The sequence below is a fragment of the Neomonachus schauinslandi genome, chromosome 14 (genome assembly GCF_002201575.2).
Source record: "Neomonachus schauinslandi chromosome 14, ASM220157v2, whole genome shotgun sequence".
In the NCBI taxonomy this organism is placed as follows: Eukaryota; Metazoa; Chordata; class Mammalia; order Carnivora; family Phocidae; genus Neomonachus; species Neomonachus schauinslandi.
This window is the reverse complement of record NC_058416.1, coordinates 40,572,475-40,590,550: the sequence shown is the minus strand read 5'-3', so window position 1 is coordinate 40,590,550 and position 18,076 is coordinate 40,572,475. Positions and strand designations below refer to the sequence as shown.

The 18,076-nt window shown below is 36.3% G+C and overlaps 1 protein-coding gene across 1 annotated transcript in view; it reads left to right on the top strand.

Annotated features, from left to right (window-relative positions):
- Positions 1-18,076, top strand: part of DSG1 (desmoglein 1) — a 35,948-nt gene that overhangs the window by 9,837 nt on the left and 8,035 nt on the right. The window contains exons 3-13 of the mRNA XM_021686079.2: positions 97-228; positions 2,283-2,438; positions 4,052-4,196; positions 6,795-6,961; positions 8,917-9,051; positions 9,358-9,543; positions 12,015-12,274; positions 13,318-13,457; positions 15,078-15,383; positions 17,024-17,157; positions 17,490-17,562. Of these exons, the coding sequence (XP_021541754.1) occupies positions 97-228; positions 2,283-2,438; positions 4,052-4,196; positions 6,795-6,961; positions 8,917-9,051; positions 9,358-9,543; positions 12,015-12,274; positions 13,318-13,457; positions 15,078-15,383; positions 17,024-17,157; positions 17,490-17,562 (1,834 nt within the window). The remainder of the gene's footprint in view (positions 1-96; positions 229-2,282; positions 2,439-4,051; positions 4,197-6,794; positions 6,962-8,916; positions 9,052-9,357; positions 9,544-12,014; positions 12,275-13,317; positions 13,458-15,077; positions 15,384-17,023; positions 17,158-17,489; positions 17,563-18,076) is intronic.

The following is an 18,076-nucleotide window of genomic DNA, read 5'->3' as shown; positions in this document are numbered from 1 at the left end:
TGATATTACAATTACCCTCTCCTTCAAAACCTTCAGTGGCATGTGAATTATGAATAAAAGTTAATAGATATCACTATTTTATCGTGCCCATTCAAGGTAAGAGATTACAACACCAAAAATGGCACCATCAAGTGGCATTCAATCAGGAGGCAAAAACGTGAATGGATCAAGTTCGCTGCAGCCTGTCGTGAAGGTGAAGACAATTCAAAGAGGAACCCAATCGCCAAAGTAAGTATCAACACCAAAGTGTAAAATCAAAAATCAGAATGGAGGGGCACCTGGGTGGCTCAGTTGTTAAGCGTCTGCCTTCAGCTCAGGTCATGATCCCAGGGTCCTGGGATCGAGCCCCGCATCGGGCTCCTTGCTCAGCGGGGAGCCTGCTTCTCCCTCTCCCACTCCCCCTGCTTGTGTTCCCTCTCTCGCTGTCTCTCTTTCTCTGTCAAATAAATAAAATCTTAAAAAACAAAAACAGAATGGATGGTGTTAAATATCGAAAGAATGTCTCTTAAGTATTTTATGAATATAACTCACTGAGAAGTTATGATACAAAACAGAACTATAGTCACTCAGATTATGAAAACTGAAGCCATGAAAAGGATAAATTAAGAAATTTAGGCACTGGGGTAAACAGTTAAACACTGATGCATCTCATAGGTAAAATAAATACACATGATCATAATTTACCCCAAATTCTAGGTAGATAAATATAGTGATTTAAATAATGAATTTAACAGCACACTCAGAGGGACTATTTTAATCTGTATTCTTTCTGCCTTCACCTGCTAGAATTGAATTCCTACTTTTGGCTTTTTTTAATAAGAATTCACAATGTACCCTGTTTCATACTCTTTTCCTTTCATTTCCCTTTGTCTTCCTTTGTACAAACACACACACATACACTCACAAATACATCCCCACACAGAGATATATATACACATACATAGACACATACACAAATATACACACACATTCAGACAGATATACAGAGACTCCCCAGTTAGATTTGCTTAGAGTCATACAATATTTCATTTCAAAGAAAGAATCCCAGCTTCTATAGACCACTTATTTGGGGCAATTTCCTTACTTTTCTGATAATACATCCTCCCCATTTTCAGAATTAAGGGCTTCTACACAGAGTCAGATGACTCTTGCCAACTACATAAATCTACTTAAGATTTTCTTCTAAAACTTTACATTTTAAAAAATTTTTGGATCGGGAGATCAAAGTTATATAATGACAATACTGGTAAACTCCTTAAGAGGGCAAGGAGTTCCCTACTCTAGCACCAGGGCTAGTACAGAGCAGGAAAATAATACGATCAATTGTAAATGTTGAATGAATGAATAAATGAATGAATGAATGATGACTGCCTAGTCCTGGATTTATTAAAAATAATATTTTTTCTGGAGTGGGGGGTGGGGTGGGAGGGATGGGGTGACTGGGTGATAGACACTGGGGAGGGTATGTGCTCTGGTAAGTGCTGTGAATTGTGCAAGACTGTTGAATCTCAGATCTGTACCTCTGAAACAAATAATGCAATATATGTTAAGGAAAAAAAAAGAAGAAGAAGAAGGTAGTGGGAGGGGAAGAATGAAGCGGGGGAAATCGGAGGGGTAGAGAAACCATGAGAGACGATGGACTCTGAAAAACAAACAGGGTTCTAGAGGGGAGGGGGGTGGGAGGATGGGTTAGCCTGGTGGTGGGTATTGAGGAGGGCACATTCTGCATGGAGCACTGGGTGTTATGCACAAACAATGAATCATGGAACACTTCATCTAAAACTAATGATGTAATGTATGGGGATTAACATAAGAATAAAAAAAATAGGGCGCCTGGGTGGCTCAGTTGGTTAAGCGACTGCCTTCGGCTCAGGTCATGATCCTGGAGTCCCTGGATCGAGTCCCGCATCAGGCTCCCTGCTCGGCGGGGAGTCTGCTTCTCCCTCTGACCCTCCCCCCTCTCATGTGCTCTCTCTCATTCTCTCTCTCTCTCAAATAAATAAATAAAATCTTAAAAAAAAAAAGAATAAAAAAATAAATAAATAATAATAATAATTTTTTTTTCTTATTTGGTAGAAATAGAAATTGAATTTCTTTTATTACATTGCTAGTTATTATGGAAAATACTAGAGTTGTAACTAGAAAAATAACTATTTCCAGCATTTCCCAAAAGATAACAGGTACTTACATTTGACAGTTCTCGAGAAAGGTAGCTGTTGTTAATCACACCTAACACTTTTTATTTGCTCTCCGTAACATTTTCACCTGCGCTCTCTCTGCAGATTCACTCAGATTGTGCTGCAAACCAGCAAGTTACATACCGCATCTCTGGAGTAGGAATTGATCAGCCACCTTATGGAATCTTCATCATTAATCAAAAAACTGGTGAAATTAATATCACATCCATTGTTGATCGAGAGGTCACCCCGTTTTTCATTGTAAGTAGGCTCCACGTCAATATATATGTTCAGGCTTACATTATTTTTGGAATACCTTAACTTCGGATCATATTTGATTTGATTTCAGAAATCCCAAAATTATTTTTGGTTGTCTCAATTCATGAGCATCTCATGACCCAACAGAAACGAAGAGATTAGGAGAAATGCCTTGCTGAAATGCCTTAGCAAAAACATTAGCCTCAGTCTGTCCCTGGTGGCAAGCTGGAATATCTGTTTGGAAGGGCAAGGGCCTAACTCTTACTTCTTTTTCTTTAATTCACCTGAGAATATTGGTTCTCTTTAGCTCTCAAGTAATGATTTTTGAGCCACTAAGGGAGCCTCTTCTGAGTAAACATACTTTATTATAAATCCACATTGCTCCAGCTCACCTGAGCTCAGAATGTGCTTTGGAAATACTCTAATCCATCTTTAACTGAATCATACCTCCATACTTGACAGCGGCCATGATAAAACTTCAAACTTCATTTCCACTTTAAGCAGCTGACATGATGACCAACTTCGTTAAAAAGTCTGAGGCCTTCCATCACACACTCCCACAATTCTCTCTCCCCTGGTTCAGAAATGTTCTGCCGTAAATCCAAAAACAGGATTAATTTTCTGCTTTTTCCCACAGCTTACCCTCAAGAGGTATCCATTGTTCCATAATCACCCGTTTCTTCAAGAGCCTTATTCTATCAACTTTGTTTTATCATCTCTTTTCTGCTTGCTCCTTGCCTGCTTCCATTTCCATTTATCATCATGGTCAACACTTGTTAATACTTAAAATAAAAGGGAAATACAAAAAACCTTCCTTGATCTTGTAGGCTCTTCAATTAAAACCCCATCCATCCACATCCCCAAACATGTTCAAATAGGAATGGATGCTTGTGCTTTCAGTCATACTGCCTAAGCTACTTTAATTCCTTAGTCTTCTATTCCAAATCTGTATTCCTGCCTTACCTCTGACAATGTTTAACAACAAACTCTCGAGGTCAGCATGCCAACCTATTAGCTTTTCTGGAAGCACAATGCATTTTTATATGAATATACTACACAGGTAAAACAGCATACATTATACTTATATACACTTCATATATAAATAATAATAACAACAACAACAATAATAATATGAACACCCACATAGTCACCACCTAGCTTATGAATATTACCTTCCTTTGAAGCCCCCATGTGACTCTCCTTTACCCCATCCTCAAAGCCAATAGCCCCCACCCCTAATTTCAAACAATGCATTTTCATTACTCTGCTTCTTTCCTCACATAAGTCCCTTTGCTTGGAACATCTTGCCAAATACCAGTTACACTTGCTGAAATTCTCTTTCAAGATCTTTCTCAATCATTACATCCTCCTGTGATGTCATACTATTTTTATTCTTCTTTTAAATAACTTATCATGTTACTTTTTTTCAAATGGTATTTTGAGTTTGTGTTTGCCTCCCCTTATCGATTATAAGTACTTCTGGTACCTACATTCTAGTAGGAAATAATATGTCTTAGTTTTTTTGGTTACCCACAGTGCCTAGCATAGTGCCCAAACAAAGTAAGAACTTAATAAATATCTGGACACCAAATAATTATTCTTATCTTCTCTCCTAGATCTATTGCAGGGCTCTGAATTCACTGGGTCAAGATTTAGAGAGGCCTCTTGAGCTCAGAGTCAGGGTTTTGGATATAAATGACAACCCTCCGCTATTTTCTATGTCTACTTTTGTAGGACAAATAGAAGAAAATTCTAATGCAAGTAAGTAATCCATCTTATTAAGTAAACAAGAATATACTGACTTCCAGATCACTCTTAGCCAAGCAATGAGAGGCCAAACTAAGAAGGCACTACTTCATCATGAATGTAAGAGATTAAGTATAGAAAAGCATTCAGGACAGAAAGGCATGAGAAGTCTCCATAACGGCTTTCCCTTCAACTGTGGCGGCAGCTCTAATCTGGCATACCCATGGAGCAACTCCAAAGAAATGGGAAAGATTTTCTCATGTAACTCACACAGCAGCTCTTTTTTAGATTCCTAAGGAGAAATCCCAAAATACTTTGTACAGTGGTGGCAGGAGTACTGGAAGGAGATTTAGCCTCCCAGCCGGGCTGCTCTGAAGGACAATCTCATCCACTTCTGTTCATACTGACTTTTTTTTTATTATTCATTTAAGAGAGAGAGAGAAAGAGTGCAAGAGCGAGAGTGGCAGAGGGGGGGAGAGGCAGAGAGAGAGAATTTTCAAGCAGACTTCCCACTGAGCGTGGAGCCCTTCATGTGGCTCTATCCCGTGACCCATGAGATCATGACCTGAGCCAAAATCAAGGGCCAGACCCCCAACCGACTGAGCCACCCAGGTGCCCCCCCCCACCCTTTTTTTTAAACCTACTTTAAAGTCATTAGTAGAAATCACTTCCAGGCGATCTATTTTATGACCATAATCTTCAAGAGCTTTTGTTGACAATAAACGAACACTAAACAAGCATTGTTTTCCCTTTTTATATATGATGAAATAAATACAGGTCTTGCTTGCTTTTTACTCAAGTTACCAATTTTATGTATTTGAAATGTACTATAAACTTAATCCTGTTTGGTACACCATGCATATTGAAAGCTGATTGTCTCAAGTGGAGTTAGTTGAGAGGTACCAGAAAACCTAGAAACTAGATAGACTATTTACCTATAAGAGTTTTGGCAATCTAAAGGTACAGTGTCCTCCTTGTGGATTACTGTAAATGGCAACATTTTAACTGCCAAATATTCAGTCACTTGAGAATTAACTGCCTAGCACACTGGTGAAGATTGTCCTAAATATATTAAAAATAGCAGAGATGATATCTCATTTGAATTCAAAATTTCAACTTACCATAGTTACTTTTAACCTTTGAGTGGTATAATTTCTTATAAATTCCAAAAATCATCACATTTTACTTTTATTCATTAAAATACTAATACTATACCTATATTTTGAATAGGTATCCATTCTAAAATATCATTTTAAAAAATGTTTGTTGTAAAAATTCACACAATATGGAAAGTAAAAATGGAATAAAAATCCATTCTTTGTTTTCCCTAGTACCATTCTTAAGAGGCAAACACCATCATTAGTTACTTAGATACATATGTTTATGATTATATAAACATGCTTTTGGAAACAAATGGGAAGATATTTTATATACAAATCCATAATGTAAATTTTTATTTAAATATATTTTTAACATTTTTCCATATTAGGAAATGAAGATGTCTTCATTCTTTTTAATAGCTGCATTGGATTTTACTATATGAATGTACCATAATTAAATGCCTACTGAAAAAATTTTTTAAAGAATGCTGAAATGAATTACACAAACACACACAGAGATTGAGAGAGAAAATGAGAGGGAGAAGGAAGATACTCTGTTGCATTTGTGTTTAAAGACAGGACAACTGGGGCGCCTGGGTGGCTCAGTCGTTAAGCGTCTGCCTTCGGCTCAGGTCATGATCCCAGGGTCCTGGGATCGAGCCCCGCATCGGGCTCCCTGCTCGGCGGGAAGCCTGCTTCTCCCTCTCCCACTCCCCCTGCTTGTATTCCCTCTCTCGCTGTGTCTCTCTCTGTCAAATAAATAAATAAAATCTTTAAAAAAAATAAAGACAGGACAACTGTGCTTGAAACAGAGTTGAGTGTAGAGATTTCTAGTTTATGAACACTGGCAGCTTTTCCTTCTTCAGTGTCCTTCATCGAAATGGCTTATAAGATTCACAGAAAAGATAAGGGATAAGACAAAGTATGTAGTTAAACAAGCACCTTTTTCAACCTAATAGTTACCTAGCACTTGACCAGGGACCGTGCAAAACAGAACAATAATACACATTTATTGAGTATATATCAGTCAATCAGAACTTTCTATGATTTTCTCTCATTAAACTGATCAAGTCTCTCATGAACTCAGTGAGGACAGTACTGTTATTGTCCCCATTTACAGATGTGGAAACTGAAGCCAAAGTCATAGAGCTAGAAAGTTCTATAGTTGTGAAAGAGTTGGTCTGGCTTTAATATCATTTTATTTCACAACGGCAGCCTTAAAAAAAAAAAAAGGATTATACTAGAATAAGAAAAGGAAAGGCAGAGTTAAAACATTTCTTTATTTTCTAACTATCAGTAATGTGTAAGTTCCTGATAAAATGTGGTATTTTTGTCAAGGCAAAGGTATAGAAAGGAGCTAAGCTAATGATATGTTGAAGAAGTAGAAAGGAGAAATCGTAGCGCATACATTATACAGACGAACCAACCCTAATACCTTGTTAGAAAAGCAGTATACTATCCTATAACGAAAATGCAAACTGTCCACTTACAACCAATTTTCCTTGATTTCTAGATACACTGGTGATGAGACTCAATGCTACTGATGCAGATGAACCAAATAATTTGAACTCAAAAATAGCCTTCAAGATCATAAGACAGGAACCTTCTGATTCACCAATGTTTATTATCAACAGAAACACTGGAGAAATTCGAACAATGAATAACTTTCTAGACAGAGAGGTAATTTTCTTTTTCTTTGAGTGGTTTGTTAGTTTCAAAGGATGTGATTCTAAAAGCAAGAGTACCTAAGAAACAAAGAAAAAGAAAACAATATGTTATAATTATATAACCTTTTCACATAATGGTAATGACATAAGAAATACCTTCAGAATGAAAAAATAGGGATTCCTCAAATACATTTTATTTTATTTTATTTATTTATTTTTTAAAGATTTTATTTATTTATTTGAGACAGAGAGAATGAGAGAGACAGAGAGCACATGAGAGGGGGAAGGGTCAGAGGGAGAAGCAGGCTCCCTGCCGAGCAGGGAGCCCGATGCGGGACTCGATCCCGGGACTCCAGGATCATGACCTGAGCCGAAGGCAGTCGCTTAACCAACTAAGCCACCCAGGCACCCAACCTCAAATACATTTTAAACCGTCATTTTTCATTCAATCCTACTTAATATTTGCCTTAATTTAAGAAAACTATATTCTGAAAGTACACAAGAATATACATAAGGCAGAGGCAAAAGCTCTTTTTCAAAAAAAAAAAAAGTGTGATCTATATTGAAATAGATTTAAGAAACAATTGTTATTATGTGCCCCATCTTGGCAAGTCACAATGCATGAACATGGTAGAAACTCCAAGAATTCTTACAGGCTAAGAAACTTGCTTCTCTTTCTTTAACCCAGAATACCCTAAGCTCATCTGACAACAGAATTCTTCTTTTTCCTTCCTATATCTCACCTACTGACAGTCCCCTGATTACTTTGGGAAATGTATCACAGAATCAGAATGATGGATAGCAACTGAGTAACATCTAGACCAATCTTTTCATTTACGAATAAGAAAATAATTAGTGATTGTTAGCAAGTTAGAATCAGCATGGTTTCTATTAATAACATATGGTCCCATTGAATATAAAAGTACCGACTTTTTCATTTTAAAAATACTGATAGGATTTACCTGATCTGTGTGTATTTTAAGGATATAAATGAAGAAGTTTTACTTTTGAATTTGTACTTAATTAAATTTTATTTTAATTACTATAGTTACTTTGAAATGACAATTCCCCTGTTAATGACTCCTAGGCTTAAAATAAATTAGATGATTTTCACTCTTTAATGATCCAAATCCTATCAGTTCCTAAGTTACCTATATCTCCTTTTGCACTTGTTTGAAAATAACCATCAGAAGAAACTGACTATTAACGTTTTCTCGCTCAAACTTCCTTAAAGGGCCCACTGAGAGTCCTTTAATGTCAAAAGAGGTTTAGTGGCGAAGAGCTCTAAAAATTAAAGGAAGTAAAGTCACTAGCAAGCCACCAAAGCAGATTATTTTTAACCTGGAGTTCATGGAGAAACCTCAACATGACTCCTAACTATGAATCCTCTAAAATTATATCCACAGTTTTGAATGAGGATGCGTGCATTCATGTGTCTGGGAAAGGCTTCATTGCTTTTGCCAACTTCTAAAAATTTAAGCATCATCGAGTAGAATCAAGAAGATAGATTATCAATAACTCCACTGCTTCAGCCCACTACCCCCACCTCCCAGAAATATAAACCATTCATTATCTCTTTATTTTTCTTGCACATTCCATGGCTGATTATTTACGGCATGGAATTTTCATGTCATAAATACTTGGTAAACCTTAATCTCTCTCCTCCTAAGCATTTTGGTCCACTTTACCCTTTATAAACTTTTTCAACCCCTGGACATATAATCAGGCATGAGGCCTTTAAATGTGTTCTTTCTTTTAAATGATGCTGGATAAACATTTTAGGAAATAGACGTGGCAACTGCCATATTGATTCAGGTGAGATCTGTGGATTTTCAATATTCTGTGTTACTGCATCTTGATCATAGATTTAAGTAAATGTTGAGCCAACATTTTAAAAGAACTTTGCATGAGACAGAAAAAGGACTGTGTGGATCAACTGTGATATTTTTTTGTAATGTGTGCTTTTAGCAATATAGCCAGTATTCCCTTGCTGTGAGAGGCTCAGACCGAGATGGTGGAGCAGATGGTATGTCAGCAGAGTGTGAGTGCAACATTAAAATCCTCGATGTTAATGATAACATCCCATACATGGAACTGTCTTCCGTAAGTATTTGACCTTGAAATTAATAACTTCAATTCATTACATTCTAAAATTTGTTCAAACAATTCTGTTTACAGAGGTCCATGTTATCTTTAGTCACATACAACCCAAATGTAGACACGTACTTTGTCTTGTGTTTGTTTATATAATACCTAGGAAAAATATATGTATTTGGACAGTGAAGCATGAGCCTATAAACAGATTTCATTTCTAAATAATGAATGACTATTAAAATTCTTTGTAAGTCCAGGATAGTTCTTCTCTCACTCACACAATTAGTGTTAAGATTTGTTTGCTTCTCGTTTCAGTATTCCATTAATGTTCAAGAAAATGCTCTATACTCAGATTTGCTCCAGATTAGAGTAATCGATTTGGATGAAGAGTACTCAGCTAACTGGATGGCAGTAATTTTCTTTATCTCCGGAAATGAGGGAGGTTGGTTTGACATAGAAATGAATGAAAGAACAAATATGGGAATTTTAAAGGTTATTAAGGTATGGTATAATTGTCCTAAATATTTTGTTTTCTCGGTCTCTTTCAAAATGTTAACAATTCACAAAATTGGGGGGGGTGAAAGAATAAAAATTACCATGTTTTAAAATGATATATGATTATAGAGTTTTTAAATAGTTTTTCTGCTTATTATCACTTTATGAAAACAGGCATTAAACTTGAAACTCTCTTCTATTAATACACTATTCCTTCACAGATCATATAAATTAAGAGCATTTCTAAAAATGAATCTTATTTTATGCTTAAGGTTTTGTTTTAGATGTTTGAAGAATACTTTTTTATTTTTTTTTAAAGATTTTATTTATTTATTTGAGAATGAGAGAGAGAGCATAAGAGGGGGGAGGGCCAGAGGGAGAAGCAGACTCCCTGCTGAGCAGGGAGCCCGATGCAGGGTTCGATCCCTGGACTCCAGGATCATGACCTGAGTTCAAGGCCGTCGTTTAACCCACTGAGCCACCCAGGCACCCTTGAAGAATATTTTTTAAGCAGATTTCACACGGCTTTAAAAAATGTGTCTTTGCCAACATTGTACATTAATTATTATGCACTGAGAATATTTCTCATGTAAATTAAAAGTTGTTTAGTCCTCTGGTGTGTTTTTATAAAATTAAAATTAAATTACTGTAATTACAGGATTATCACATTCCCATCTCCCTCTGGCTGCTGACCAGGACTTATTATGAACATAAATATACTAGAGAGTTGGTCCAAGTCAACAGAATTCTCCTATGTCCCCACTATATTAATGATCCACTTCATGTACCAGAGGTAGAATTTCCTCTAAGATTTGAGGGGAAAAAAAATGTGACTCTTAGGGAGCTAATAGTGAAGGTTTGAGCCTGTGTTAGAAGACCCGTGGATTCTTTATGGTAAAATGTAGTCCCTTTTTTTAACTATTTCCTTCCTTCAGAATAGTCCTGGGAAATAGACTTCTAAGGAATTCTCTTCCCAGAAGAATGTGTGATCATTTACCTCAGTTATTCATAAAGTGTCCCCATGCCTATAGCTTCCATTTACTGAGGCAGAATGCAGATGCTTTCATTTATTCCTCACAGCATCCCTGCAAATTAAGTTATATGCCCATACTGTAGATTAATACACTGCAGTTGAGAGAGAGTACATTATCCGTTCAAGTTCTGATAGCTCGTAAGTGGTACAGCTGACATTCAAATGTAGGTTTCTCTAGCTATTAAGTTCATATAGTCATCACTATCCTATCTATGATTCCATGCTGGGGAAACAGTCCTAATCTATTTCACCCCAAACTACTATATTACTTTATTTTTTTAATTTTTTTTACTATGATATTACTTTAAAAAATTAGTCTATTTATCCTCAACATCTCTATCGGTAAAATGGGAGTAACGTTGATTTTTCTCCCAAGCATGACATCATATATTAATTCCTTTGTTATGTGTGTGCGTGTGTGAGGTATGTGTATACATGATTTTATAGCCATTCTTGGAATTACAAATAAAGCCAACATTGGAGCCAAGATTGAAGGTTTTACTAAGTGGAGAGTTTGATGTGTGAATCGAGAGTCATCTAAATTACTCTCATGTGAAAATTTAGAAAAATATATTTGGAACTTATGGGCAAAATGCATAGTTGTTTGTGAATTTCATAAGTAGTAGATAGTGACACCAACTTTCATAATGAAAATGGCTACTTGAAATAATTTTTTTCCAGAATATGTTGAAGAAAATAAGGATTTTTATTATTTTTATACAACTATTACCGGGCTTATTGAAAGAAGTCACATTTACAGGAGTAAAATTTCTACTAAATAGTTCTTTTTTTTTTTTTAAAGATTTTATTTATTTATTTGAGACAGAGAGAATGAGAGAGAGAGAGAGCACATGAGAGGGGGGAGGGTCAGAGGCAGAAGCAGGCTCCCTGCCAAGTAGGGAGCCCGATGCGGGACTCGATCCAGGGACTCCAGGATCATGACCTGAGCCGAAGGCAGTCGCTTAACCAACTGAGCCACCCAGGCGCCCTCTACTAAATAGTTCTTTATGGATAAAACCTGTCAAATGATTGAACCTACTATATATTCAGCCCATACTTTGTAATAAATAGAGCTACTTTGTGAGAAAAATGGAATGACAGAAGTTAACATAAACTGTCTTTGCACTACAAAATGCATGGATTTGAACATCTATATTATTTTAAGTTTTTAAATTTGTTTTATGGATAATTAAAACTCATGTCATATATTTTCAACTTTTTTGACTAAGGATTTAGGGCAGTTGGATTTTTTTTCTTACTATATTTTCATGCATTTATATTGCGTTAAAGATAAATAAAGAATAGAGAGTGTATTTGTATGTATTTAAATTAAATTAAAGAAAGAGATGTAAGAGTTTTCTTGCCTATTATCAAAGGATCTGTCTTTTTTCCAGAATGTTTTTTTTTTTTTAAGAGTAAAACTATTTCACTCTGTATTTTCTAGCCCCTAGATTATGAAGATATGAAGAGTCTGCAACTTAGTCTTGGTGTCAGAAATAAAGCTGAATTTCACCATTCAATTATGTCTCAATATAAACTCACAGCAACTGCAATCACTGTGACGGTGTTAAATGTAATTGAAGGTTCGGTGTTCCGTCCAGGTTCAAAGACATATGTAGTAACTAGTAACATGGGACAGAATTATAAACTGGGAGACTTTATAGCTATTGACTTGGACACAGGTAAAGCTTCAACAACTGTTAGGTAAGACTGACATTTTCCAAATAATTTTTACCATATGCTGAACTGAAGTATATATGTTCTTTTTAGAAATTTTAAGTATCTGAACTAAAATATTTTTCACATTTTTGAAACTATCATTCAATCATAAAAAACACTAACTACTGAATTGTTATTTAATTTAGAGCTTTGACCTTAAGAAAACACAAAACAGTTGCGCAAAAAGTAAAATGCAAAAAATGTGAGGATGTAAAATATGGAAAATACTGGATCTTGAAAGTTTGACATTTGTGTATTTATGTATTTTATTGGCCAATTAGCTGATTACCACATATCACGGTTATTCCCCTAGAAGATTTTATGGACTGATTTTCCCATTGCAAACGTGCCCAGATTGAAATCAAATAGAATTAGTTAGCTCATTTCAGTTACTCTCTTCACTTTACTCAGCATTTAATATTGATAAACTCTCTTGTACTCCACAGATGTGAGTTCACGGAGGGCAGACCATCCCACTCTCCACCTCACTCTGCTCCTCTCGAAGTTCTAGTCTTTTGAGTTTAACAAATACGTAAATGAGAAGGAAATCCAAAGAAGTCCTATGAAGTCATCATGTATATGGGGAGGGAGAGTGAAAATAGGGAGCGAATGAAGCCCCGAGTTTATGGAGAAGTAACTTCTTTGATAAGAGAACAGTTCAGAATTAGAAGCAGCCCAGGAGGTCCCAGGATCTGGGTCTTCCAGGAGAGTTCTGATGCTACCAAAACCAAATGAAAATGAGACTGCTAGATTCAAAGATTATTCTGACATCCAAGTGGGCATAAGAGAGCATTCCGTCAGAAATGGCTGCCAGCAATTCATTTTTCTTAAATTTAAACCTTTTCTATTTCTGAATGTCCTCAAACAGAAGGCACCTGCCCTGAAAAAAAATAAAGTCCCTAATAATTGACAATGATATCCAGAGGTTATAACCACTGACTTGAAACATGTTTTATAATCAAAATTTCTCTGTCTCTCTGTCTCTTTTAGAAAGCTAACATTAATTCATACTGTTTCTTCAAATACAGATATGTAATGGGAAATAATCCAACTGACCTACTCAATGTTGACTCAAAAACAGGCATAATTACTTTGAGAAATAGAGTTACCGTGGAACAATATAACATACTTGGGGGAAAATACCAAGGAACAATTTTATCTATAGATGGTAAGAAATCAATTTAACTTTTTCCCTGACTAGAGGAAATTATATATACACTCGGAAATTAAAGTTTCATTTGTTGTATTTTGAGATAACACTTTCCCAACAACAGCAAAAAACCATAGAATCAAATTTTAAATAATATGAGAGACAGTATAACTCAGTGGCCAAGTCCATGAGCTCTGGAGCAAGACTGGATTGGTATCTTGTACCATCACTTAGTAGCTATGGGATTTTAGAGAAATCATTTAACCCATTTATTCCTCAGCCTTTTCTTCTGTAAAATGAGACACTAACATTAGGGATTTAGAAATATTAAAGAAGTTATTACATGTAAAGCACTTAGAAGAGTGCTGGTATTCCATGTTAGTTCTTATTAATGTCAACAAATGAAAATTTTTAATAATATTCTGAAGTTACTTTCAAATAATTAGTCCAGAAGCAAAGTTAACTTAACTTTACATAATTTTTGGAAAGTTGATGTACAACTTTGTGTGAACAATGTGGAAGTAGCATGCTTATATTACTTTTCCAAACCAACAAAAATAAAATTAGGCTGGCCACCAAAGGGATGGGGAAATGGGGAGATGTTGGTCCAAAATACAAACTTCCAGTCACAAGACAATTAAGTTCTGGGGATCTACTGCAGAGCCTTGCCTTGTGATTATTAATGACAGTGCTGTTGCTACATACTTAAAAGTTCCTAAGAGAGTGGATCTTAAATTTTCTCATCCCAAAAAAGAAATGGTAGTCATGTGAGGTGATGGTGATGTTAGCTAACACTACGGTGGAAACCTTATTGCAATATACAAGTATATCAAAATGACACACTGTGTTTATACAATGTTATATGTCATTTATAGTATCTCAATAAAATTGGAAGGGGAAGAGAGCAGGAGAAAAGTTTATCATGGAATTTTTAAAAATTGCCTCAGACACAACTACATATAAATAATTGTAAGTGGGCTACAGAAAAGGGTAATGTTCCATCAGCATCATTCCTACACTGTAGTAAAAATTATAATCACCAATGTCCAGCCAGAGTCTCAGAGTTATGACACATTTCTAACCTAATAGCTGTATAGTGGATGCTAGACTTTGGAAATCTTATCTCCGAAGGAGGGAAAAAAAAAATCACACCTTGAACTTTCAGTATTGTGGGTTTTCTGCACTGAGCAGTTCCTAATCAGAGATTATGGTATATTCAAATCCTACGGGAAGTAGATAGTGCAGATGTGATGAAGGAATCCCTGTCAAGGTAATCTAAGAGAGAATAAAGCAACTAACTACTGCATATAAAATACAAATACAAGTAACTTCCATTCATTTAAATAGTATGCCGAATAGGACTGATTTATTTATCTAAGGTGAATGACAGCACACACAACATGGCATTTACTGTTAATGCTTCTCAACATACGGGATGGTCTCTCAGGAGCACTAATCTTCATCAATGTTTGATTTAAAAACTGAGTCACAAACAAGGGATGATTTGGGAAGTTACTGAATCGATGAAAATAAAGACACTGAAATAAGTTACTGATGCAAAAACAGTGGCTTTGAAATGTTCGATGAGTACTGCATTGAATGCATTAAATATTTCTTCCGTTTTGAATCTTGTTGCAGATACTCTTCAAAGAACTTGTACTGGAACAATTAATATTGTTTTTCAAGATTCTGGCTGGGGTAACAATGGAAACGTTACTGGTGGTGACATCAGTCCTGGAAGCGGTGAGACTACTAGTGGAAGTACCACTGGAAATCCGAACGTAGGTGGTACCACTACTGACACAGGTGACAAAATGTCCACCGATGAAGACCCTGTGACCCAGAAAAGGGAAACCATCAATCCAATATTAAAGCTTTCAGATAATGTCCATTTTGGTCCTGCCGGCATTGGACTGCTCATCATGGGATTCTTGGTCCTAGGATGTAAGTACTTTTAACAATTCTATTCATATGTGTCCCTCTTCCCCTGAAACTATGGGGAGAAGATAAGCTTTCTGATCCTTTGATAAAATATACTTTACCAAATCTTTTTTTTTTTTAAGATTTTATTTATTTATTTGACAGAGAGAGACATAGTGAGAGCAGGAACACAAGCAGGGGGAGTGGGAGAGGGAGAAACAGGCTTCCCGCCTAGCAGAGAGCCCGATGCGGGGCTCGATCCCAGGACCCCGGGATCATGACCTGAGCCGAAGGCAGACGCTTAACGACTGAGCCACCCAGGCGCCCCTACTTTACCAAATCTTATTTTGTGCATTTATCAAGAAATGCCTGTTTGCTGTTGGGTCTATAAGATGAAAAAAATCAAACTGCTTGACCCCTTAGAGTGCATTGGAGAATAAAAATTTGCATTCAATTTCAGTGCCATGGGAAAGTGCCATAACAGGCTGGTTCGGATTGCTATTTGAGTGAAGAAGACAATCAGAGATGATCCGAACAGTCAGAAACGGCTACATAGAGAAAGCAAACTTGCAGAATATAACATAAAATACATGAGAAGACATCATTCTCTAATTTCACTTTTTTAGCCATATTAATTATTAACCAACATTTTAAGACTTTAGAATTAAGTATTTTATAAAAGTAACTTAATTACCCAGGTGCTGATTATCTCTACTGCAAGTAATATATGACTTTCACTTTGAACTTGTTCTTTGTATTGTTGATTGCCTTTGGGTAGCATAGTTAATAAAGATTTAAAAATTATATATTTGGGGTCAAATACCTCTAGATTCAAAGCTTTCTCTAAGCCTAGCAAATCTTCAAGAAAGCAAAATACACAGGATACTTTTCCTCCTTTCTTTCCTTTTTCCCCTCTCTTACCATCCCTCCCTTATTACTATCCTTACTATGTTCCTTCCTCTCTACCTCGCTTCCTTCTTGTTTCTTTCCTTCCTTCATCATATTTTCTACTTACACATCCTTTCCTTCATCCGTCCATTCATTCTGGATCATTTACCAAGATTATATTATATAAAAGGCTCCGTGCTAGAAACATATTTAAGTGAATAAGAAAACCCAACTGATTAACAGAAAGACATTGTTAGGCAGTGTAATGTTCTCTATTTGTGCGGGAGTAATTTCAAGAAAAAAAAAAATCCATGTAGAGGAAAATAATAGAGGGAATAATCACCCGAAGCATGAGTAAGATTTTACTGCTGAAAGTAAAAAGGCAGGCATGTGTGTAAGGAAAAAAAGTAAAGGCATGCAGGAGTGAACACAAAGACTCAAACATATTGCCTGTCCTCTGCAGCTCTCCTTTTTGTCTCCTTTAATATTTTCCAGAGAAATGACAGTGAAAAGACTAATCTGTTTTAACGGTATAATACTATTTGCCATTTGAATACCATATAACAAATTACAATGGATTGCAGTCTAGTATACTGAAGCTCACATTGATTTTGGTATCTGACCGTTGTTCAGTTTGTTTTCTGAAGCTTTCCTAAGAATTTTGAAGCCAATGCAATGATATTAGGGTTTCAGATTTAATCATAAAAGAGCAAGTTGTTTTATTTTAATGTGGTTCCACTGTTAATATTCCAATATTCCTATCCTTTCACCAACAGTGGTCCCATTTCTGTTGCTGTGCTGTGATTGTGAAGGCGCCCCGGGCGGGGGAGCTGGCTTTGAGCCTGTCCCCGAATGTTCAGATGGAGCAATTCACTCATGGGCAGTGGAAGGCCCACAGCTGCCTCCCGGAGTAAGTGCTAACTTGTAAGAAATGGCCTTTGGTAGGCCCCGAGACTCAGCCTTATGCCCATGAACCAAGATGCTGGCGATCATGCACAGTCTGGCTATTCTTCATTCTGGGATAGCCCATGGGGAAAATGAAGAGAAGTCAAAGGTGCATCCAAATAAGATGGAAGTAACCAGGAAAGGCTTTCTAAAATGAAGTGTGGGTTTTAAATGGATTTCAGAAGTTTTGTAAATAGTATTCTTTTAGAATCTGCATCTATTTTGAGAACAAACCCACTGTATAAGGATAGACAGAAAAGAGCCACTACAAATGGGGATATGTTTCTTGTCTTTTAGGATGTGACCACTGTCTGTGTACCACCCATACCACCTGATAATGCAAATCTAATTGAATGCATTGACACCTCAGGTAAGAAGGTTTTGTTTCGTCTTTTTAATTTTAACAGCTCAAATGACTAAGAAGGAATTCTGCTCTGTCTCTGCATACCTTACTATTTCTCAATTATCTCATCTTTAAAATTGTTTCTATCATTCATTTTTAAATGACTAATATGCAAATCAAATGGTAAGGGAAAAACCTCCAGGAATTATTATTATTATATGTTGAATTTTTAAAATCTTCCTCAGTCATCAGAGAGTACTTAGGAGATGACTCTATTAGGACCTCTATAAATAGGAGAGAAGAACCACAAGTCAATTCTGGTCCAGGTTTTCTGTCTAATAGAGCAAACATTATTTACCCAAAAAAATACAGTTGACCCTCGAACAGCACAAGTGTTATGGATGCTGATTCCCGCCAATCAAAAATACAAGTATTAGGGGCGCCTGGGTGGCTCAGTTGTTAAGCGTCTGCCTTCAGCTCAGGTCATGATCCCAGGGTCCTGGGATGGAGCCCCGCATCGGGCTCCTTGCTCGGCGGGGAG